At 36.1% G+C, this 23,766-nt stretch overlaps 2 protein-coding genes across 14 annotated transcripts in view; one reads left to right on the top strand and one right to left on the bottom strand.

The window, feature by feature from the left end:
• LOC121637415 (hyphal wall protein 2-like) overlaps nt 1-15,388 on the top strand; it is a 29,544-nt gene extending 14,156 nt beyond the window's left edge. For 2 of the 13 annotated variants that reach the window (XM_041981578.1, XM_041981573.1), the window contains 10 exons: nt 5,398-5,472; nt 5,608-5,682; nt 5,784-5,846; nt 6,196-6,297; nt 8,584-8,602; nt 8,822-8,841; nt 8,939-8,979; nt 9,131-9,197; nt 13,408-13,448; nt 13,550-15,388. In XM_041981578.1, coding sequence (XP_041837512.1) covers nt 5,398-5,472; nt 5,608-5,682; nt 5,784-5,846; nt 6,196-6,297; nt 8,584-8,602; nt 8,822-8,841; nt 8,939-8,979; nt 9,131-9,197; nt 13,408-13,448; nt 13,550-13,642 — 596 coding nt within the window. In that variant the 3' untranslated portion in view covers nt 13,643-15,388. Of the gene's footprint in view, nt 1-163; nt 299-570; nt 588-699; nt 749-979; nt 1,949-3,247; nt 3,335-3,516; nt 3,544-3,673; nt 3,965-4,106; nt 4,389-4,572; nt 4,867-5,058; nt 5,107-5,193; nt 5,263-5,394; nt 5,473-5,604; nt 5,683-5,783; nt 5,847-6,195; nt 6,298-8,583; nt 8,603-8,821; nt 8,842-8,938; nt 8,980-9,130; nt 9,198-13,407; nt 13,449-13,549 lie in introns of those variants that run through there. The other 11 variants (XM_041981580.1, XM_041981579.1, XM_041981583.1 and 8 more) reach the window with 10 other exon arrangements.
• A 783-nt stretch (nt 15,389-16,171) lies between these two features.
• Nucleotides 16,172-23,766, bottom strand: part of cacna2d3 (calcium channel, voltage dependent, alpha2/delta subunit 3) — a 34,890-nt gene continuing 27,295 nt past the window's right edge. The window contains exons 23-39 of the mRNA XM_041980599.1: nt 23,466-23,511; nt 23,259-23,356; nt 22,988-23,081; nt 21,934-22,029; nt 21,689-21,810; nt 20,993-21,070; nt 20,842-20,903; nt 20,714-20,758; nt 20,569-20,631; nt 18,856-18,926; nt 18,659-18,734; nt 18,416-18,456; nt 18,255-18,310; nt 17,975-18,092; nt 17,776-17,888; nt 17,548-17,630; nt 16,172-16,629 (exon numbers count right to left, since the gene is read on the bottom strand). Of these exons, the coding sequence (XP_041836533.1) occupies nt 16,537-16,629; nt 17,548-17,630; nt 17,776-17,888; nt 17,975-18,092; nt 18,255-18,310; nt 18,416-18,456; nt 18,659-18,734; nt 18,856-18,926; nt 20,569-20,631; nt 20,714-20,758; nt 20,842-20,903; nt 20,993-21,070; nt 21,689-21,810; nt 21,934-22,029; nt 22,988-23,081; nt 23,259-23,356; nt 23,466-23,511 (1,355 nt within the window). The 3' untranslated portion in view covers nt 16,172-16,536. The remainder of the gene's footprint in view (nt 16,630-17,547; nt 17,631-17,775; nt 17,889-17,974; nt 18,093-18,254; nt 18,311-18,415; nt 18,457-18,658; nt 18,735-18,855; nt 18,927-20,568; nt 20,632-20,713; nt 20,759-20,841; nt 20,904-20,992; nt 21,071-21,688; nt 21,811-21,933; nt 22,030-22,987; nt 23,082-23,258; nt 23,357-23,465; nt 23,512-23,766) is intronic.

The following is a 23,766-nucleotide window of genomic DNA, read 5'->3' as shown; positions in this document are numbered from 1 at the left end:
AATAAATGTCTTTTCTTTTGATAAAAATGTGTTTCAGTAACTCAGTGATCTGTTATAACAAACGTCATACCATAGAGTAGGTTGTAAATGTAAAACCTCTTCTTGTGTTTTGTCTGTAGACAGTGTGACTGACCTGTTGTGTCTTTCTGTTTGTTTTTTCCAGAAACAGAACAGAATTTTGTTGACACATCAGAACAATGGAAGATGATGTTATCTGAAGTTGGACCAGTTTTTGGATGGACTCTGGGTGCTATTTTGGTGATGGTGTGTTTGGTACTTCTCTGTTCCAGAAGAAGTGGTAAGGACCGTCCTTTAAAATTTGAAAAGTATGTTATTATATTCAGAGTTAATGTATTCATTATTTTTTAACCCCAGACTGTAGAAATACTGTAAATACTTTTACATTTTGTTAAGAAAAGCCAACAACTAAATTGGCTCTTTGCTGTCAGCTGAGTTTTTATGTGTACACTCGATCGTATCAGAGTGCTTGTGTTAATGGAAATACAATACAGCTGTGTTCTTCAAATATTCTATGTCTATTTTAACTAAACGGCCATGTTTTTATGTCAGATGACTGGGGATGTATGGTAAGTCTTAAAAGAGTAAAGAAGAGATGACTTCAACACTGTGAGCTTTCAGTCATGAAATTAGATGGATCCTCTTCCTCTTCCCGTCTGACTTTTACTAAATCATTTGCAGGCGGGCTATGATGAAACCTACAGTATTGTTACCTACAAGTGCAGAACTGGTGAGTGTTGTTCCTTTTTCTGAAGTTAAGGTTCATGGACAGGTAGTGCAAGTTCTGCTGAAATATGTCAAACTAAATCAAACATGAAGACATACAAGATGCCATTATGTGTGTACTGAACGAGAAATTATATCTTGTGAGTGTTAAATTTAGATAAATTCAAAGTGCTAGAAAACATCTACAGCTCAGTCAGAGCGGCTGATTTATGTTTCTTTCTCTTCTTCCTCGTAGTCACAACAGCTGATCCTCAGACCCTGAGACAACTGAATCTACTCTGAGAGATTTAATTAACGGCATTGCAGTAATTCTGAGATCCATTTATTTGTTTCAATGTTGCTCTTAAATCAAATTTTTTTTATTTATTTTTCATGCAAAAAAGCAACACAAAGTTACATAATAACAACAATTTATGTATATTAGAACTAAAGCAAGCCTTCACCTACCAAAGTATATTATAAAATAGCAACACACATACACACACACACACACACAAACGTGAGGTATATACACCCCCATTCTGTGCAAACATGAACTCTAACCCTTAGTTTCTGTGTCTTAACTGAATGTGGTATACAAATATGAATGGAAATAAACATCTGGCTTGACGCTGCTGTGAGGAAACAACATTTTGTGGACCCGTTCGTGTCAGGAACCAGCCCACCCATGACCACAGAGGGCGCACCACAGGGACCACCCAGTTCAGGGCCGGCAGGGGCTCATGTGCATGTGTTCTAATGTTAAAAGTTAATTAATATTCACATTAATACTGTCAAGAGAAGGCCTTCAAAAGGATTGCTGTCTTTTTTGAATGGTACTGATATCCTAATAACTGAAATTTTTGTTTAATGACCTGAATATATTCTATCAAGATATTAGACAATATAAACATGCTGCTGAAATATATTCCAGAAATTTAAAAAATATGTTTTTGATTATACTATATATATACATAATTATAAATACACTTCACATTGTACCAGGTTCCAAAAAAATGTTTCACCAAGTAAATTCAGAGCTTAAACCAACCTGTCCCAAAAAATGGAACAATTTAAATTTCTTTTCAAATGGCATGTAAAAATAACTTCGGCCTAAAATGAAATATATTGTGTATAAAGATTTATTTAATCAGCATGTTCTGGATTTTATTATGTACTCTTATTCTTGTTTTTTTAAATGTATTTCATATTGTTTGTTCATGTATTGGCGTGTTATATCATTGCTTTTATGCTTTTAATTAACATATAATGTTATGATTGTTCCATTATGTTATAAAAAAGAAACAAATAAAGAGCTTTCTCTCAACTATTCCCCTTCATAAATAAGAGTAATGGAAAATGATTTGGGACTGTATTTTGCTCCCTTTTAGAGCTTCTGTATAAGTGAGAGATTTCACAAGAAAATGGTTCCAGTGATGCAAGAAAAACAAACAGACATTCACACACAATTTAAAAAGTTAACTAGAAAGTAGACTTTGTAGTGAAGTGCAAGGATGTGACTGTTGGTGTCCCAGGTATCAGAATAAACTCAGGTACATGTTGAAGGGTAAAATGACAGATATTTAATGGAAGGAGTCAATCTTGAGAATGTTTTCTTTTTCTTTTTTTTAAAAAAAATCAGTGGTTGTTCTTTTTGTCCTGCTTCCATAATGATGAAATACCTGCAAAATTAACAAAGCTGACCAATTTGATACAGCAAACACTTGCTTTATTTATTATGTTATTTAATAACCTGAAAGTTCTGTGAGCAAAAACTTATGTAATGCCACAAAAAATTCCACAGTCATGTGGAAACAAATACAATTGAACTCTCGAAATGACAGCATGTTCTGTATGAAGGAGAACCAAAACTGAACATTCAGAAGACCCACAGCTGAGATAGAAAAGCTACTTGCATGAGAAACTGCTTTTTCAGAGGCAGAGGAATAGGGAGAGGAACATATATATACATCTATATATATATATATACATATATATATATCTATGTATATATATATATATATATATATCTTATATATATATATACATACATTTTCACAAAGATGTGAAGAGTAACACCTCCCACATGTCCCCACAGCTGAAATGAAGCAATAACAAACTACAATTAAACTAACACAAAACATCTTCTAATATCAACAGTCAGAAATCCATTTAATGTGTTTAAAGTTAATTCTTATCTCCCTGTTGTTGATCCTCTAGAAACACAAAAAAACAAGTAAATACCTTGGTTTTGTCATATTTAATAAGTAAATCTCACGGTTGAACAAATTTGTTAACAACGAGAAAGCAACAGAAGCAAAGAACAATTTCTGAAACTGTTCTGGACCTTTCAGTCAAAACTTGATGTCCTCTGAATCTATGACCCATATGCTGCATGAACTTTGTAAAATTAAGTGTGTGTTAGGTCTGTGTGTTTCTATGGTTTGCTTTCGTGCTTCACTTCTGGTGCTGTGGTTTTCCTGAGCGCATGTTCTGAGACTTCATGTTGGTTAATGACAACGTAGTCAGACAGACAAGTGTGGTGTGTTCAGGACATTCACTTTGTTCATCTTCATCATGGCTGGATGCTCGCTGCTCATCATCCTCATGTGTAAGTTTAATATCTTATTAACTTCTTTCAGTGTCTTTGTCTGCTTTTAATTCATGTAGCTAATCCAGTAAAGAGGAAAGTGATTTTAAAGTGTTATAAACATTTAATACAGATTTAAATTAAGTTAGTTTCACTAGTTAAAGTTTGAATAATTTTCCCTTTCATTTAACAATTTCTCACAGGTTCCCTTCTTGACATTGAAGCTGAAGGTCAGTCTGAGTTTAATTGAGCTATGAGCAGTATATTTCTCTCTCTCTTGTTAACAAGGATATATAATTATCTGTCATTAATTTTGACAGACAAAGCCATTACATAACATAACTGCCTCTAAACTTTCAGCTCTTCTTCAGCCTGAACTGATGGTGGATCGACTTGTGATCACAGAAACAGACTCGGTCACATTAACCTGTCAGACTCCACCATCTGTTTCTGCGTCTCAATGTGATTTCTACATTGAAAATCAAAAAAAGTCTGGTAACTGTGTTCAGACACTGACAGCCGCTGATCTGCTGAATATAGCACGTAGAAGATCACCTGCTGAGGTTAAAGTAAGATGTTGTTACACTGTGATGAATGACGCTATTGCTTCTAAATCTCCAGACAGTGGCATATCTGTCATCGCCGTAAACAGTGAGTGATTATGATCAAGCATTTTTTATTATTTTATATCTTACAATGCAATAATTTATTCCTGCAGTCAAATCTGTCATGAGACTATTATTACAAAATAAACTTTACCAGTGATGTAATCTACATGTACTCTTATTTTCAGATCTTCATCCACCTAAACTTATGGTGGATCGACAAGTGATCACAGAGACCGATTCAGTCACATTAAACTGTCAGACTCCATCATCTGTTTCTGTTACTGAGTGTAATTTCATCATTATGAGAGGAAAACCTGCCAAAATGTTCTCCTGTCTGAAGATGCTGAGTGGAACTGAGCTACTGTCATTAACACAACAAAGTTTACCTGCTAAAGTTGATGTGACATGTTTTTACCTTATATCACATCCATCTCCACAGAGTGACAAATCCACCATCACCATACAACGTGAGTAAAAACATCTGCTGTGGACTGATATAATAATGTGTGAGGAAAATTATCACTGTGTGTCAGAGTTAATTTGTATATGCTCCAGAAAGTTTCTTACTAATTGATAAAGTAGTATATTATCAGATTTCTTTTCAATAAATGCAACATTTAGTCATTTAATTCATGCTGTTTGCATTTTTAGTTTCTCGACCTGAACTGACAGTGAATCCACTGATGATCACAGAGACAGACTCAGTCACATTGAACTGTCAGACTCCATCATCCGTTTCTGTTACTGAGTGTTATTTGTACTTCCTGCAAACAAAAACTACCAGAACCATCTCCTGTGTGGAAAACCTGAGAGGAACTGAGCTTCTGATGACAGCACGTCAGAGTTCTCCTGCTGATGTTGAACTAACATGTTATTACGATGTAGAGCGAAGAGGAGGAAAATATTCATCCCCACACAGCAACATGTCCTCTATCAGGATACAAAGTAAGTTTATTGTCATAGTATAAACAAATGGTCACCTGTCTTCAGAGGTAAAGTACTCTGCTAAATAGACTTTATATAGATAAATATTTGTTATTCTGACCATTGATAGATTCATGTTAGTGTGTGTGCAACTCTAGAAATGCACTTTATTTCCTACAAACTGAGAGGCTCAACTCTGTCCTTTTATTGCAGATGTAGAAAGCTCAAGCTCAACAGAGTCAGCTTTCAGTGTGACCACAGGTAGGATGTGAATCTAAACAGAATAGCAATCATTACATTTGAAAGATGATGTTAACTACATTAGAAATATTTTCTTTAATTCACTAGACTTCACAGTCGGCACACCGCCGAGCACTTTATTATCTGCTTCCCTGACATCAGTGAAACCTACATCAGGTGACACAGTTTACAATCCATCCAGATTATAATACCAGTTACACTTATTTATTAATACTTCAGTCACTCATACTTCAGAGAATAACAGCATATTTGATAAGTATTATTTCTAAATACTCTGTTTAAATCCAGCAGGTGTAAGCGTTGGTACAACGACTAACACTGTTAGCTCACTCTCTACTTCCCTGACATCAGTGAAACCTACATCAGGTGACACAGTTTACAATCCATCCAGATTATAATACCAGCTACACTTATTTATTACTACTTCAGTCACTCATACTTCAGAGAATAACAGCATATTTGATGAATATCATTTCTAAATGTTTTGTTTAAATCCAGCAGGTGTAAGCGTTGGTACGACAACTAACACTGTTAACTCACTCTCTACTTCCCTGACATCTGTGAAACCAGCACCAGGTGACATCTTTATTTTAATTCCCATTAAGACACAATGTTCTCTAGAACAAGGGCATCATTAATTCATTTTTCATCTTTGTTTAATTAAAATATGGCATCAGAGACTGACTCTACAGATGCTTTGACCTCAGAGTTTCCAAAGACTTCCCAGCCTCCAACCACAAGTAAAAAAGCACAAAAAACACTTTACATATATTTAGCTTTTCTTGTTTCTTTGCATCATGTCCACATCAGCTGTGCATCACTACAAAAATCTCAGAAATGATTTACTTTGTATTTGAAATGTGTCCTGGTGCTAAATTAGTTTATTTTTGTACATCAAAGCAACCCATATAAAATGATGAATGTCTATCAATGTGATTAACACTTTTAGTGACTCAATGATCTGTTACATTCATTAAACCTGCTTCACACAGTATGGTGGGTTGTAATAAGGGGCAGTAAATGTGAAGTCCTCTTACTTTCGTTGGTGCAGGAAGTGAGACTCACTTGCACTTTTTTTTAATTTTCCAGAAACACAACAGTGGAAGTTTATGTTTGTCATTGGACCTGCTTTTGGGATGTCTGTGGGCGTCATTTTACTGGTGGCGGCAGTTCTCTGTTCCAGAAGAAGTGGTAAGGACTGTAATGATTCATGTTTTCCTGAAAAGTTGAAAGTACGTTAGTATATTCACAATTAATACAATCATTATTTAACCACAGACTATACAAATAAACACCTCTACATGCAAACTCAAAGGATTGCAAAACATGATGTATTGCCCATGGACAGTTAAGGAATCATCACATCTGGATGCAATTCATGTAATATTTATTTTTATTCTGTAGAAAAATTAACAAAATACAGAAGTTTTGTTTAATAATTCAGAATATAATTACACGCTGTTACGCCTCTCATTACCCCTGAGTTGGGTCGTAACAAAATAGAGAACTGTGGATGGATGTAAAAATGGAAGTTAACATTTTGTTGTGGCAAGCGGAAATGAGGAACAATACACACACAAAAATGAGGTGGGAATCACATGTGTTGAGGGTAGCGAAGCTGCTTAAACCAAAAACACAATATAACCACTATTTTCTAAGTTCCACTCAAAACAAACCAGTAAAAAGCAAAAGCAAGAATAACCAAAAGAGTAAAGAAAAACTGACCTACTAATCTACAATATTTTAACAAATTGTGAAGCAGCTCCAAAATTTAAAACTTAACCAAAAATACTACGCACAACTACAAACCTAAACTAGCCCAGCACATTCTGCTTTTAATAATAATTTAACAAAAGTGAACAAAAGGAGAAGCCAAAAGGGTTTTCAGTTTTCCCAAACCAAAGATTAATAAAAATAAAACAAGACTATCAGTCAGCCAAGCGAGGAACACAAAAGCCAAACAGATTTAACACTGTTGGACCCCCCCCCCCCCCAAAAAAAAAAAAACCCCACTAATCCTACTATACAAACACCACCACTTAAAGCACACAGTCAGAATCACCAATGCTCAGCAAGCCAAAGGCAGACTGTTTGAGAAAACAGTTGCCAAAGAGTCCACAGCTGCAGCCAGTTTATATTTTTATATAAAAAAAGCATCTGGCTCTTCAAAGATCTTAAAATTAACTTAATACAACATCAACAGAGCATTATGTTAAAAATACAAAAGACACAAAATGTCATTGCTAAAGAGGCTGGCTGTCCACAGAGCTCTGTGTCCAAGCACATTAATAGAGAGGCGAAGGGAAGGAAAAGATGTGGTAGAATAAGTGTACAACCAATAGGGATAACCGCACCCTGGAGAGGATTGTGAAACGAAACCCATTCAAAAATGTGGGGGAGATTCACAAAGAGTGGACTGCAGCTGAAGTCAGTGCTTCAGGAACCACCACGCACAGACATGGGTTTCAGCTGTCACTTTCTTTGTGTCAAGCCACTCTTGAACAAGATGCAGCATTAGATGCGTCTCACCTGGGCTAAAGACAAAAAGGACTGGACTGCTGCTGAGTGGTCCAAAGTTATGTTCTCTGATGAGAACAAGCTACCATTATTTTTGCATTGGTCTTGAGTAGTATTCTAATATTCTGGAATATTGAATTTGGGGTTTTCATTAGTTGTCAGTTATAGTCATCAAAATTAAAAGAAATAAACATTTGAAAAATGCAAGTCTGTGAGGAACGAATGTCTACATTATACAAGTTTCACTTTTTGAATAGAATTACTGAAATAAATCAACTTTTTCATGATATTCTAATTTTATGACAACATTTTAGACACAACACTTCACACCAACTGTAGAGCAGTGTTGGTAGGATGATGATAATTTTGTCTTATTTTGAAGCCACAAGACCTGGGCAGCTTGAAGTCATCTAGTCGACCAGGAACTCTTCTACCAAAGTATTCTTGAGGCCATCTGCAGCTAAAGCTTGGCCAAAACTGAGTCATATTACATTAAACTGATGCCTGTTACTCTTATAATGTAATTTCTTTGAATATCAATGTAAGTGCATTACTTACACATGGTGTGTTTTACTTCAGTAAATACGTGCACATACAGTCCATACTTACATTGATAACTAGATTAGATTGATAACTTGATCCTTCAATCTGAAGTTCTGCTTATTTTGGTGTACGGTGAAGAAGCATTTTCATGAGGAAGGCAAAACACTGAGCTATTTATTATATGAAGGAAGGACAGGTTTCTGTTCCCTATGTGTCATGGAGCCATTATGTTAGATTCCAATCCTGTTGTTTAACACTCCAACTTTACAATCCAACATAACATAGTTCTCTGTCTTTCAACATGTTTTAAGAACTATTGTCTTAAACATTAAAATGTGTTTCACTGCAAATCTCTGAAGTAGCTTTTCTCTGAATCTAAGATATCTGATCTATCTCTTTTTTCTCTGCATTTTTCAGAACAACGTATTTATACCAGGTAAGACATGTAAATTGTATATTTTAATGAACTACTGGTCTTTGGTACGAAGCAGAATCACTGCAAGTGATTGTTGATCGTTCAGCTCATCTATGAATAAAAAAGTGATCACATACCTGATGTTAGTATCTAGGGAGTGAAATATATATTATCTGGTGCGTTCTGTTTGTGCAGTAAGAACACATTGTGTGTTTTTTTTCCCCTTTCATTTTCACATAGATCTCAAGCCAAGTATGCTGGTAATGTACACATGAAGTGATTAGGCAACATTAGGGTATTCTGACATTTTACCATATGTGTTGCATTCATGTTAACCTTTCTATCTTTCTGTTGTAGGTAATGTTATGCGCATGGGGGATTTTGACGTAGGAAAATGGGTAATTTTGGCAGATATAATACTGAGATGTTCTTTAAAGTCTAAAAGATATAAAACAATAAGTTAGAAAGCTGCCCAAAGTAAATTAACCTTAATTATTTAATAATCTGTCACTTGTGAATTCTTCTGACATCTTCTCTTATCTTAACTAGTTATCTGCTGATAATAATGAAGCCGACACTTTGACTCACTCTACCCCTGCAGCTGACTCTTCTAACGGTGAGCTGCTGCTGATTTACTCTGGTAGAAGCAAAGGAGTTGCGTTTGTACTGTGTATTTAGAAATAAGATGTCTTAAAGTGTGTAAAACTTTGATAGTTTATATGGGATAGGTGTAACATTTCTTTCCATTGCTTCTTCCCTTACTTAAATTACATAAACAGACATCATTTAATGTATTATTTTAATATATTATCATTAAACTTGTGTCAAAAAGAACAGTTTTTATTAAATATTTTCCATTATTAATATATTTTGTAACCTAATGGAAAAAAGAAAAGTGCCTGGAGTGCTGCTTGGGTGTAGAAAATGGTGGTATTCCTCTGGTGCTCTTCAGTTATGGGATCCAGTAGAATTAATGAAAAGATTGCTGAGGCACTCAAGAAGATGGAAGATAAAAAGCCTTTATTAACTCATGGCTAATCTATTAAAAAACACATCCACGCCAACGCGTTTCAGCCTAAGGGGCCTTCATCAGGGCGAGTGGCAAAAAGTTTGTCTGGTAGCTAAATTCTTGAATATATAGAGACAATCACCAGCAGCTGCTCAGTGTGGGCAGGTAAATGGTCACATGGTACCCGTGGCCTGCCAATGACAATCACAGTCAGATTCTTTAAACAACAGGTTAACACAGCACAATATAACAAGATTTAACAGATATGTATAGAAACATCATATATCAACTAATAAATAAATAAATATTGGTTATTTCTTCTTTAAGGAACCACAGATTAATCAATTACATTACAGGACCATTACAAAAAAGGAGAAAAATCCAGTTCCCCATTCAAACCTGGGTACTGTGTCGCTTTTAATGTGTAAATCCAAAATGCCTCTCTTTGTAAGAGTTTTTTAAGTCTGTCTCCACCTCTGATTGGGTTTTCTATATGCTCTATTCCAGATACCTTCAATGAATTACAATTACCATGGTTAGCATCAAGATAGTGAACAGCCATAGGATATTGTAGGTTACCAGTTCTAATTGCATGTTTATGTTCAGCCAACCTTGCTTTTAATTTGCGCTTTGTTCTTCTGATGTAGAAGCAACCACATGGACATTCTAGTCTGTATACTACATATGAAGTATTGCAATTAATAAATGATTTAATGTCAAACTTACGACTGGATGATACGTCTGTAAAGTAGTTAGCATTAATCATGTTGCTACAATGGTTGCAATGTCCACACTTGTGGTTACCTTTAATGGTGGCAGCCAAGTTTTTTGTTTTAAAGGGGCAAGGTGACTTTTAACCAGCTTATCATTTAAGGTCGGGGCTTTTCTGAAACTTATCATTGGAGAGTCTGGAAGAGCTTCTCTTAGGACACTGTCACTTTTCAATATATCCCAATTTCTTTTAACAATTTGTTTAATTTGATTAGCTTCATTGCTGTATTGAGTCACAAAGTATACTTGATTAGATATTTTGTAACCTGTTAGTACCAGATGTGATGTGGGCAGGACATTATAAATACATAGAAGAGACCAGGGAGAGTTGTAACACAGGTCTGTTGCATTTGCTCAATTAGGGAGAAGTTAGGAATCATCTAATTCACTCTGCACATGTTCCGTTTAGTCCTTAGTCTGCATGTGAAAAAGTATTGCTTTGAGGCAAACACAGCAAAATTTGTAAGTGAAAATATATATTTGAGGTAAGAAAGTAAAGTTTTTTTGTGCAAATTATTATTAGCCCCGTCTCCACTGAGTGGTTCAGTTCGGGCCGGTGTGGTCCATTACGCTATTTTGTGTTTCCATTATAAGAGGGGCACATACAACTGAAACATATTGCATCATTTATGGACCCCGTTTGGTTGTAGGTCCATAGGAAAATGCTACAGTACGGTTGAGGCGGAGCTACTCCTATCTAATGATAAAATCCATTGATTGGCGGACAGAAAAACATTACTGCTCATGACAAAAGAAAGCGCGTAACAAACATAACGTTGCCTTTCAGTCCATGGTTCAGTTGAACGTTGGAAAAATACTAGGAAAAGGATGCCTGCAAACAACAGTAAGGTCTGGTCATACAATTGGTCATGTATTGTTCAAACAAAGAACCAAAAGCCAAGCAGAACAAAACCAAGCTGCTGATTGGCCTCCATTGTTGTTTGTAATATCAAGTTTGTTGCCACTGCACTAGTATGACACCACGCTAGGCATGTGGTCTAAACCTTCCTGGTAGTGGTCCGACTTGCAGTGGGAACGCTCACCTGAATTGGCTGGACCATTCTAAAACTTTAGAACAGTACCTGCCTGGACTGAACAGTTCAGTGGAAACGGGTCATCTGTGACTACATAGCTTGCTTTGTAGTTGAACTTGCCAAACACATATCATGTTAATTATGTGTCTGTTTAGCTGTCTTTGAAGCAGGTTATTTGTGGTAATGTTTTAGTTGTTAGCTGCATGGCGAGCTAGCTTATTGATAATGCACTTGGGGACATTGTAACACACTTGCATGGGGTAGGTTACAACAGTTTAGAAAATGCTATAATTAACCACAGCTAAATTTGAATAAATGCATGTGTGTAAAGAATGTGATTTGAACGACAAAAGTTTGTTTTTGGGCACATGTACACCAGGATAGTCAGGGAGAGTTTAATCGACTGGGTGGGGAAATCAGAAATTCTTTAAACGTTTGGTTTGGTTTGCTTTCACACTGTATTTTACTCAAGCAGACCAAACTGCTTTGACCATGTCATTGTCAGATGCTAGTGTAATTTAAAGATGTGCTACAGAATCTTTGCAATTTTCCCAGTGATGTGCCATCAATGGCTAATCCAGCATCCATCTTACATCCTACCTGCTCTCTGCAGCCAGCAGAAAGCCTTATTTTGATTCATGTTTTGTCCCTTTCTCTCTTTCTTTTCCAATCTGCTTCCAACAATGTTTTCTTCCATTTCTTTGCTGAGTCAGCCATGGTGCACGGTCTAAAATGGCTGGTGTGTGTATAGCCATTTGCTAGCGTGTGAAGCAAAACTTGGCTGCAACGTCACGCAGCGTCCTGGATGAAATAGTTGTATTGTGCAGTTTCTCAGCCTCGATACGCTGCTGGACAGCGACAGCGAGAAGAAATGTACACAACAGATTTCACTGTATCATCAAACAAGTATGGACTTTTAGTGAGGACGTTTTTAGGTTGGAAGGTTATGTAGTGCGTCTTTAACTTCTATGCTCTGTGGGACCACAGCATTTTTGTTTAAAGGTTTTGAATAAAAAATTTTCAGTTAAGTCACTGTCATTATTTCATAATGTTATATTTCACCCCAAGGCATGTTACAACTGACCCTATGTTGTAACATTTCACTTCCTGTGTTTTGAGATCAAGCCATTCATTTTCTGTTTGTGTTTCAGTGAGAATTTCCATGCCAGTTATTAGCAGACACTTGAAGCTAGTTTGCATAGCTGTTTGAACACACTGGGTTGGAAGAGCTTGGCGTTAGAAACAGAAATGTCAAAACTGTTACAACTCTCCCCGGTCTCCCTTATGTATTTTACTCTGTCCCCCTTCCACGTACCTACACATTATACACCATCGGAAAGCTAAGTAAACAATAAAATAAACCAAAATACAGGAGTAAAACAGCACTATAATAAAATACATAACAGTAAAATAATATAAATACATATTAGAACACAGACACATTAAAAGTCAAATAAAAATGCTCAAGCTGGAGAAAAAATGTGTGTTTTTAATAATAATTTATAATGATCTGCTCTGCAGAGATCTAATATTAAAAGGCAGACTGTTTAAAGTTTTAGAGCAGCATCAGATAAAAGCTCTGTTCCCTCTGCTTTTTAATCTGGTTCTGGGGACTGGCAAGAGCAGCTGGTTCGTTGATCTCAGTGCTCTGACAAGACTGTGAAAGTTTAAAAGCTCTGATAAATAAGACGGTGCTGTGCTATTAAGACTTTTAAAAACAAGACATAAAATCTTAAACTGGGTCCTGAACTGTAAACGGATTCAGTAAACAGTTATTTTTGATCAGTCACAAATGTAGTTTATATTTGATGCCACACTGTACTCCAGTAGGAGATAATACTGTAACAACAATGGTCCTGTTACATCAGCAAGGGTCCAATAAAAGTAGTCCAGTAAAACAGTTGGCCCCCAACAAGTCTTTTACCCACAAAAAAATTGTTTTTGTGAAAATTGAAGGATTTTCATGGGTTAGTAAGAATAACTTTCAACATTTGTTTGTCTTTTTCCTGCAGGGTTTGTGCAAGTGAGTACACAGAAGTCTGAAAGTGAGAATGTAAGTGAGATGTAACTGTCAATATTCAGTGTATTTGCTAGAAACAGTAGATAATACAGCTGTACAGATTTACTGATGTACAGCTGTTTTTCTTTTACCAGGCTGACATATACCATGTGTACTCCACCATCCCTGATGAGCCAGCTGCTTCAGCCCTGATGGACACAGCTTACAGCACTATACAACCACACTGATGCACAACTTTTTAAAAATATGCACAAAGCAAATGAGCCTAAATAAATATCGCAAATATTAAAAACAGGTTTGATCACCTGGATACCTAGATTACATTTGTATGTTAAAATATCAGTTAAAAGTTGACAGCCAATCCTGGAGCTTAGCTAATATGACAGAGTCATCTGTGAGATTTCATTCTAACTTAGGACCCATTGTTATACTAACAATCATAACTCATTTCTTCTATTATACTGTACATGAAATCATATTCCAATTATGTAATTTGTAATCAAAATTCTAAAAATGAAAGATATTTTTATTGCTGATTGCTGACATGTTATTAATGTTGGAATTGTCTGTTTGCAGAGAGCTGTTTCTTTCATATTTTCTCCATAAATTCACCCGATTGAGCCAGCAGATTCTTATATATAATATAGACTTCATTTATAAAAAAGCCAAAAAGACATTCTGTGCAAAGTATGACATCAAAGCCACACTCAAAATCTACAAGTGATCAGCTTTGACAAGTTGTTTGAATGTGCATGACTTCCTTTCGAGGAGAGGGGGCTAAAGGGCAAGGGGATGGAGGGGACTTTGGGGAGGGGTATACCTTGACAGGTTGCCAGGCTATCATATGTCTTAGAGACAAGGGGTGTGAAATTTTCCCCAGCATAAATTGTGTAATGTGTCCAAGACATCTAAAAGTCAAAGGCAGTAAAACAAAGAAAAGTCAGTATTATTCTTTATGTAATGAACTGTTGTAATGGGACCAAGGTTTTGTTAAGAAGTTATTATCTCTCCCCTCATGTCATCAATAATTTAATCTGTAATAATTTATATGTAAATTGTTTACATAATCTCAAACATGGAATATGTTATTTTGTTTGTACTCAGTTTTCTTGACAAACTTGTGCTTACAGAAAATGGTTGCATATTTATCTGTGGCCTGTGAAATCTATTATTACATTCAAGGGTTTGCTGTGGTTTCCTGGACCAGAAAGGTGCAAAGTGTCAATAACACTTTGACATAATTCAGTTGAGCTCAATAAAGTAGTTAACAAGTGGTAGAAAGGATTTATACCTCACCTATACAGGTCTAGTAAAGTTTAGATGGGGTCAGACAGGGGCACTGATCAGGAAAAGGGTGGCACAAATGAGACATCCTTTTTTAAGGTCTTGATTTGATGTAATTTTGAACTGATTATTACAACTAAAGTGATCATCTAATGTAAAAAAAAGTGAAGGAAAATGTGACAAAGGTTAAAGGTTAATTATTTGGAGTGCTATTCTTGAAATTCTGACTGACTGACCTTTTATATGCGTTTGATTATTAGAAAAACAAATAAAAGACAGACTTTGTTCAAAAAACGAGTGAATAACATTTGATTTTCTTTTGTTTCAGTTGCAGGATCAGTTGAAGAAAATGGGCAAGATGCTGTTATTATTATTATTATAAATTATCATTATAAATTGGACTATGGTGGCTCATATTATGTTTTAATTGGACTTTATTTAGATTACAATGAACTGGGTTAAATTTGCCTGTATCTTAAAAAGTACTTTGAGATTACTATGTCTTATTGTTATTAAATTAAAAGTTTTAACATAAAGATACATTTGTAAAGTATTTAAATGCCACTATTTCATCCTCCATCATAATTTGTAAAATACTTAAGATATTTTCATGTTAGCATTTAAATCAAGCTTCTCTTATTTTCAAACTATACCATTAAACTGTGTAGGGCTTCAGTCCACTTTGTCTTTACTGCAGCTTACTTTGATTTACCTTGAATGAAAGTACACATTTCTTTTATAATAAAGTTGTTCTCTTTTAGTCTTTTAATTGTTCAAAATGAATATTACGCAAATTAACAGATTACACACAAGCATTTATCCTTTTGTTCTTACTGTAGACCAAACTTTGATCAAGGCCTTAGAAATTATGTTTTGCCTCATGGGGACTGGATTTTGTTTCCCATGCAGGTCCCGGTGTTTTCATTTTTTTTTAAACCAGAAAAGGGCCTTATTAAGTAAAAACAAAAATGCATGCCTATATACACACACACACACACACACACACACACACACACACACACACACACACACACACACACACACACAGGATAAAATAGTACAAAGTTTAGATGAAGGAAAATATTTCTTTATGTTTATTCATCACCTTTACTAGACGTGATTGACAGTACGTGGACTTTTGACAAAGACTGGCTGAGTACATCAATGTAACATTCTTGAAACACACTGTTGAAACTTTGTCATGCATCTTCATCTTCCTTAACCATCTTCTTCCATAAAATGAAGAGAATCTGGTGCAATAAAGCATGTTCAAAATTCCTGTTGTCTTTTATTCTGTGAGTGATCCTTTAATGGCATGAAAAGATTTGTTACAAAATCAACAGAAAATAATTCATAAAACTTCTATAGCACAGTCAGTTGTTCTTAGAGTTTAACCAATATTATAGGTCTTTCTTCATACTTTTCCTAATTTCTCAAAAGTGCATTTTACATTCTTTAATTTTTTTTTCTCACAACAAAAAACAAACACTTAACATCTTACTATCAGCCTTTGCACAACGGACTTGTTCAAACTTTGACAAGAAAGCGCACTACTTATTTGGCTTTCTGTTTCTCTTACACTACTCAGCACGCATTCAGAACAATGTGACAAACTGTCAGTGGAGTGATCTACAATACACTGAGCAAAGACACCAAGCAGTCCCATTATTCTCATATAACTGTGTTTTCTGCATTAATGGATGTGGGTCTCAGAGCTACTGTTAAAGACTTTGTCTCAGTAGAGTTATGCTTGCTGCAGAAGTGTGGCAAAATTCTTATCTGATTGGACATGTTCTCTATGCATTTCTAAGCCGATGTCCAGCTTCTCTGCTCATGGTCACCTGCTGATAGTTGCTGCTATCAGAGGCAGCAGTGCTGCTGTTAGAGGGCCAGAGAGGCGTGTTGCTGAACCGCACTCCATGGCGTTTTCCTGTCAAAGAAGCAGTTCATAGTCATACATGTTTAACTAAACATTTAAACCAATTTTACAAAAATTGTGTTATTCCTTCAACAGTTCAGACTGTAAAATATTACAGTTTTCCAATATATGTTAAAAAGTTGTATAATTTCTATGGTTTTCTGACAGAATAAAAGTATATATTGTACTTTACTATGATGACACTGCCTTACACAAAACAATATCCTGGTGATATGTTACAACTTCCCATAGTTTAAGTTTGCATTGTGATCCTCATCTATTTCCTTATGTGGACAAATGTTACAAAAACATTGTAGGAGCCAATTAATGTAATACTATAAGACAGGAAATGATGCATATAATGGTGTGTTTTAGGCCGGTGGGAGAAATCAGTTTCGACTGCTTTATCTGGAACATGCTGTCATCACACAGCATGCTGTTTGTTTTATGTATTTCACTGAAAAGAAAGGAAATAAACCAGCTTTTTAACTGCAAAGGACAGCATCTGGACTTTTATTCATACCATCTAACCCAGGTAAAAGTGTGTCAACCAAAATTTGGTTCTGAACGTTCCAGTGGCTTTAAGCATTGGCTTAGCCCTTTCAGAGACATTTTCTTGTGAGACTGGGCTGTTTGGTGCATGTTGTATTAAAGTGGGACAGAAAGTAAAATTAAGAGATGAACATAAACATAAGACAATTAAATTCCTCACCAGAATTTTTCAAGCTCACTCATGAATACATTATAAATGGTTAATAGTGACTCCAGAACATGAAGATGACAGATTCTGCTTATGTTTTAAATTTGACTATTTCTTGCCAGACAGGCATAACTTGCTAGGAGCGTCCAGGTAATTCAAATTACCCTCACTGTCCTGTGCCCCATATCAGCTATACTGTGTATATTTAAACACCAACACAAATCTCATACCTCAGGGTGGAAAGGATGACATGATTCAGGCTTCTTTCTGTCCTTCTGAAACTTCAGTCTGTCACATTTTAGTGACTCATTGTGTTCAGAGGCGTTAAGGATGTAAATCAGTAGGATGTTACCCTAACAACAAGCATCAAAACTCACTTTTCACTTAATAATCAAATCAGCCAACACCATGTAACTGAACATCTTTCACATCAGACGTGTTTAACCTAGAAAGGATATACATGATCTCAATGGGATCCATGGTTACTGGAGGAACATTGCTGCAGTCACACCTGTTGTCTACAACAACCATGAAGAGGTTGCTGCTGGGAATTTGCTGTATGACAAAAGATCTGCAGTCCAAACACAAAGAGCAAAGAATTCATATTAAATATATGACATGAGTCATTGGTTAACTTATTGCTGTTTGAATCAGTACCTAACACAGCCATCACAGTCAATGTTGCCCGTTGTTTCTTTAATGGTGCGCTCAGAGACGAAGGCAGGATATTCTGTATCACATGGTACCATCGTGGTTTTACCCCGAGATCTTTGAGCTTAATGTGAGACACAATAAGTTTAACTAAACAACAAATGTTTAAATAATCTGCAGAAAAAAAAGGGGGGTTTGGATTTCTCATGCTCAGATTTCACCCTTTCCATCACTCTTTCTCACACATACATACACACACACAACTAATAACATCAAACTAAGTTACCTTTAACTGAAACGTCAACATTCCACCAGCTGTACAAGTTGAACTCTAGCAGAAATCTAAACGAAGAGCACAACTGTCACATATAAGCACATTTGTTTTAACAGCTATTAAATAAATGAACAAAAAACAAATACATTTATTTATTTTTAAAAAGATTTTACATGACAAGTTCAGTCAGGAGCCACTTCATCACAGTAAAAGGCTGAAAAAGAGAAAAAAACATCACTGCTCTACTTCCTCCATCTGCACAGAAAAGGCTAACCACCAACTCTAAGTCACATACAGCTGTCTATAAGACTTTAATTTAGGAAATACAAATGTGTATTCACTGAACCACAAGTGGCAAAAGCATGTCTTCTATGGTTTCTAAATAGACCACTTGATGTTGCCTTTCACACACTCACATCTGATAAAGTGCATGCACTGTCGCTGCTGCCAGTATACTCTTTGCAAAGAGCCTGGTAGTCATACAGGGTGATCCTGCAACATAATATGCACAGCAAAGGTTGTGGTAAACATACAATAAGACATGGTTATCTACATATTTTTTAAGATCAGAGTTTAATATGTCAATTAAGAAGTTAAATGTTAAATTTCTGACCTTTTAAAGGACCCCATTTGAAGAAGTTTGTTCATAACAGCACCTTCCACCTCTCCAAAGAACAGTCCTGTCTGAGAGAGAAGTTCTGTCATAGCACACTGCCAGAGCATCCACATGTAGAATTTATTACTTTTAGTTAACTACATAAAAGTAATATTTATTCATAAACATAATATTTTGTGCCTTAAAATAACTTCACCTTTGCATCGTTTAGTATGTGTGTATTTATGAAAAAGCAAGTTTACTTGCTGCCTTTATCTGTATTGATCACTTGACGCTCTGCTGCACACCACACAATGGTAAGTTGTGATATTGGAGTTATTTGGCTTTAGGTTTATTGTGCATGAAAACTTGGCCTCCATTATAGAAGAAATCCTTAGGCATTAGGAAGACTGCTTATTTTTCTTATGTTTTTTTTTTTTATCATATGGAAAACAGCAACACAGTCATGTTAACTAGATTAAAAATAAATTATTTAAATTCAGTTGAGAGTATATATTCTGGATTTTACAGTGTAAATTGAATTAATAACAGATGCAAGCTGATGCTCTATTTCTGGGGGGTAATGTAGGAAGGAGAACGTCTATCTTGAACATACTGTACTATCTAGAAACTCTTACAATGGAAAAACCGATGCATCAGCTTCTGTTGTTGGATCTACTATTTAGTAGATAGCCATCTTGCAAGGCTTACTATTTTAAATATGGCTCAACCTTTAAGACTGTCCTCTTCCCAAAATTAAACCAGTGGGTCCTCTGTTTACCTGTAATTATTTTTAAAGAACATGTAACCAAAGTGAAATCACCTGCATGTGAAATGTCAAAAATGATAAAGCAATGGTGACATAGTAAAAAAATGTTTAAATCACAATGGTTTTTAACCATAATGAAGCACTTTAGATTTATAACCCTATCCAGGTTATTTCTGTAATGTCGACTGTTGTTGTTGGCATGTAAGCAAAGCAGCCACCAATGTGGAAAAAGATCATTTTCAAGCCCAAAACAAGTGGATTTGATGAACTCTATGCAATAAATCTTACAAATAAACTCAGTGTATAAATGACAGAATATCTTAATAAACGGATTTCATGAAAGTGAAAAACCAAACCCTATTGTGTCTTGATGTTAAACTCAAGACCCCTCCTTCCTCCTTAAGATGACTTCATGAGTCACATACCCCTCCTACTGTCCGTAGAGGTCACAAACATGACAGACGTGCTATGATAGCAGCCACATGTGACTACCTATATAACTAGATCTGAACACTTTACTAAGCTCTCTTTCAAGCATGGTCACAATGAGAGCGATGAAAACATTTAAAGAAAATTCAAGCAGTTAAAATACCTCATTAAATCAAATTTGATGTTTATTATTGGATTGGTACAATGCACAATCTATGCATCAGAGTTCGTCGTTTCCTGGAAAATTATTGAAAATACTGATGACTTTTCCTGTGCTTGGGGGCTCATACTTTCTGTGCATGAAATTTTTTGTTGAATTTCAAATTCCAACAGAATTGATGTGGAACGGCAGGTGGTGCCTGATCAGACCAATCATATCAGAGATTGGGGAAGCCATACTCAATAATTTGTTTTAAAAGGAAGTACTAAATATGCAGAAGCAAATAGCACCATTCAAACTGTTTAAAGGAGACTAAGATGAAGATCAGTCTTGAGGTCTTTTATTTTCTATTAAATGCAAGTGCAGACAATACCTGGGACTGTTCTTCTGTAACAAGAATAAAGCCGTTGTTGTCAATGAGGTAGCAGTTAACATCCTGTTGGGAGGGTGAATAAAAAGTTGTTTGAATTAAAAACTTAAAAAAATGTAACAAGGATTTATGATCTGACTGTTCTTACCTCACTGTCGCAGCTAATGCTACATTTTCCATCCAAAGCTGTACACTGAGCACAAAATAGGGGTATCTTAGTTACACAAATAACTGGAAAGCAAATTATTTTGTACACTTGTGTTGCAGTGAGTTTACCTGTCTACAGGCTGTCCAGAACTTTCTCTGAAAAAACTCCAGTTTCATTTGGATCCCGACAGCTGATCATGATCAAACAACAGCATGTTTTAAGCATGACGAGAGGAACCAGATGCTGACATGATGGGAAAGATGCTTTAATAATAATTACCAGCAACAATTGGAGACTTTCTGTCATCGAGGAGCTGAATAGCCGTGCTGGCCAAAACCACACTCTTGTTTTCTAAAGCTACAGAAGAAGAGCAGGGAATTTGTTTGTGTTACTTTTTCTGCTCACTAGATGGCGTCATTTACTTATCAATTTCAATCTGCCGACTCAGGTGAAACTGCGGTCCATTACTTTACAATAATGGTGACCAGTTAGAGCTCTTTCTACCACCAGATGATTCACTTATTTCTAGAATGGGTACTGTGATTGAACATTACAGGTTATGATGGCACAGCCTGCATGGATGCAGCCACTGTTAACAGATGGAGGTTGTAAAAGTCCTGACGGGGAAAGCTGAGTTTTTCATCCTCTGATAAAAGGCAGAACATGGGATATATCAAGTGCAGAAAAGCTGTGAGGCTTGAATATTTGGTTTCCAACACATTTCACCAATAGTCCATAACAGAAAAGAGGAGTATAGAAAGAGATTGACTGACATGTTAAAATCCCCAAACACTCTGCAACAAGAGATATTTCCAATAAGTGTAGTGAATGATGCTGCCCTGGAAAAAGAAAACTATATAAGATGTACTTGTGCATGGCAAGTTAAGAACATTCTGCATCTTTCAGAGATTATCTCATGTGAAGCTGAGTTTTGTGAAGGCTTGGAGAGCTGATATTCTACAATTCATAGTGTACCTGTGCTGAAGGGGATGGAGTAGACAAATGTACCAGGAACTTGTTCTGCTGCTCGCTTGTACCACAGAGGGAAGTGATCAGCATTAAACACTCCCTCCTTGTCCTCCGCTGTCAGGAAGTCTCTGTGGAGGTAGAAAGAATTAAACTGAGGTGAAGAGTGAATATTAGATCCATCAAACACAATTGCAGCTGTGCTTTGTGATTTGTAGGTAATGATTAGAGAAATGTTGAACAGCAGCACTCACTGGTTGGAAAGCTGATCGGCTGGTACAAACAGGTTGGTTCTCGACAGACCAGTACGTGTACCCAAAAAAGCAATCTCTACTCCTTTGTCTGAGTTCCTGTTGGTGTGATGCAGAACATAATCTGTACATCCTTGAACATATCTAACAGAAACAATGCCACCTATAATTAGTTTTTGCACTCATTTAAAAAAAAGAAAAGAAAGTTCCTCCTCACATGGCTTGAAATGAGAATAATTCAACCCTAAATCAAAAACAACAAAGAACGTATTGCAGCCGAAGCCCAACTGTTTAGTCAGTTTGCTGGTCTGGATCATTCAGGTGCATTTTAGCAGAATGCAAGGAAGAAAGACATCAACAATGATCTTGAGATGCAGTTGCTGCTGCCCATCAATTTGGGAATAGCTGGAAGAAACTGGAAGTCACCATTCCACAGGATCAGAGAAATGAAAAACACTGAAAGTTCTCAGTCTACCTAGGAGTGGCTATCCAGTAAGTTGACCCCAAGATCAGACCATGCAATGCTCAAGGTACAAAAATCACAAGAGCTGCATCTCAGACACTATAGGCTCTGATTAACACGGAGTATGAAGTGAGCACAGCTTTAAAAATACTGAACAAATGTGACTTTTTTGGAAGGATTACCTGGAGAAAACAATTTCTCTCTAAAACATTTAGCAGCACAGCTTAATCTTAATAAGTTACATCTGACCAAACCACAAGACTTATAGAACAATGTCCTTTGGACAGGTAAGAGATAATTTGGAGATGATCAGCCATAATGCACAACAACACGCTCAGTCTTGGGGTGAAAATCACAGTGAAAGACTTCTGTATACTGAAGTATACTAGTCAAATATGAAGCTATCTATCCATCAGTTTAAGGTTTACAGCACTGAAACCAATCACTAGATAGATAGATAGATAGATAGATAGATAGACAGAGAGGTTTTGTTTTATTCTCTTTTCTCTCTTTTTTTACATAGCTGTATAACATTTAGTCTTTTTGACTGCAGGCGGAGAAAAGTAACAGGAAGTGGTTGCAAACTGCTCTTACTCTGACTTGTTGAGAGCCAGTCCAGTCCAGTAGGCCTCTAGTGGAGCAGTGACCACAGCATCAAATAACACCTCCTGAATTAATTCTCTGTCACCTACAGGATGTAACACCGGTTTTAGTCAAGAGTTTAATTAATAAATACAAAAAAATCCATCTCCTATCATATCAGTTTTTGTCTTTAAATAGGTGACATATGGTATCTCCACAGACAACACAGGCTGCTTGTATATTTTAATACAACTGGTTTAAGTACAACTCAAATGTCTCTTACATTTAAGGTGTGGTCTGCGGCCTGTCATGAAGAACTTAATGGCTTGGATCTGGGTCAGGTGGCGGTGCTCATGCTCCTCCTCTGTGTTGCAATAGGTCCTGCAAGTGGTCCAGAAAGAGCCACGTTGTTAGAACACAGGATGTGTCATGAGCATAGTGGGATAACCTACATTATGCATGAATGACCACTTCCACAGCCCTGCTTCACCATTCATCTGCCAGGGCGACATCTGGCTGTTCCAAATCACGGAGCCCTGAAAAACACAAGTCAGTAACGCTTCAGCAATGCCAGTCTGTGTGGACTGATGAACTGTGAATGTGTCTTGGGGAGAACAATTATTCTGGTAACAATAAACTTTTGGAGGGAAACCCATGTATGTGTTCCTTATGTTTCAGATTTGTGTATGTGTAATCTCTAAAAGACATGAACAATGTGGCTTTTAAACACCTTATTCAGGTTGTTGATGAGTTTTTTTTGCCTTAATAAAACATATTGTACAACAGAATTA

The sequence above is a fragment of the Melanotaenia boesemani genome, chromosome 3, assembly GCF_017639745.1.
Source record: "Melanotaenia boesemani isolate fMelBoe1 chromosome 3, fMelBoe1.pri, whole genome shotgun sequence".
Classification (NCBI taxonomy): Eukaryota; Metazoa; Chordata; class Actinopteri; order Atheriniformes; family Melanotaeniidae; genus Melanotaenia; species Melanotaenia boesemani.
This window is presented reverse-complemented; position numbering and strand designations above follow the sequence as displayed.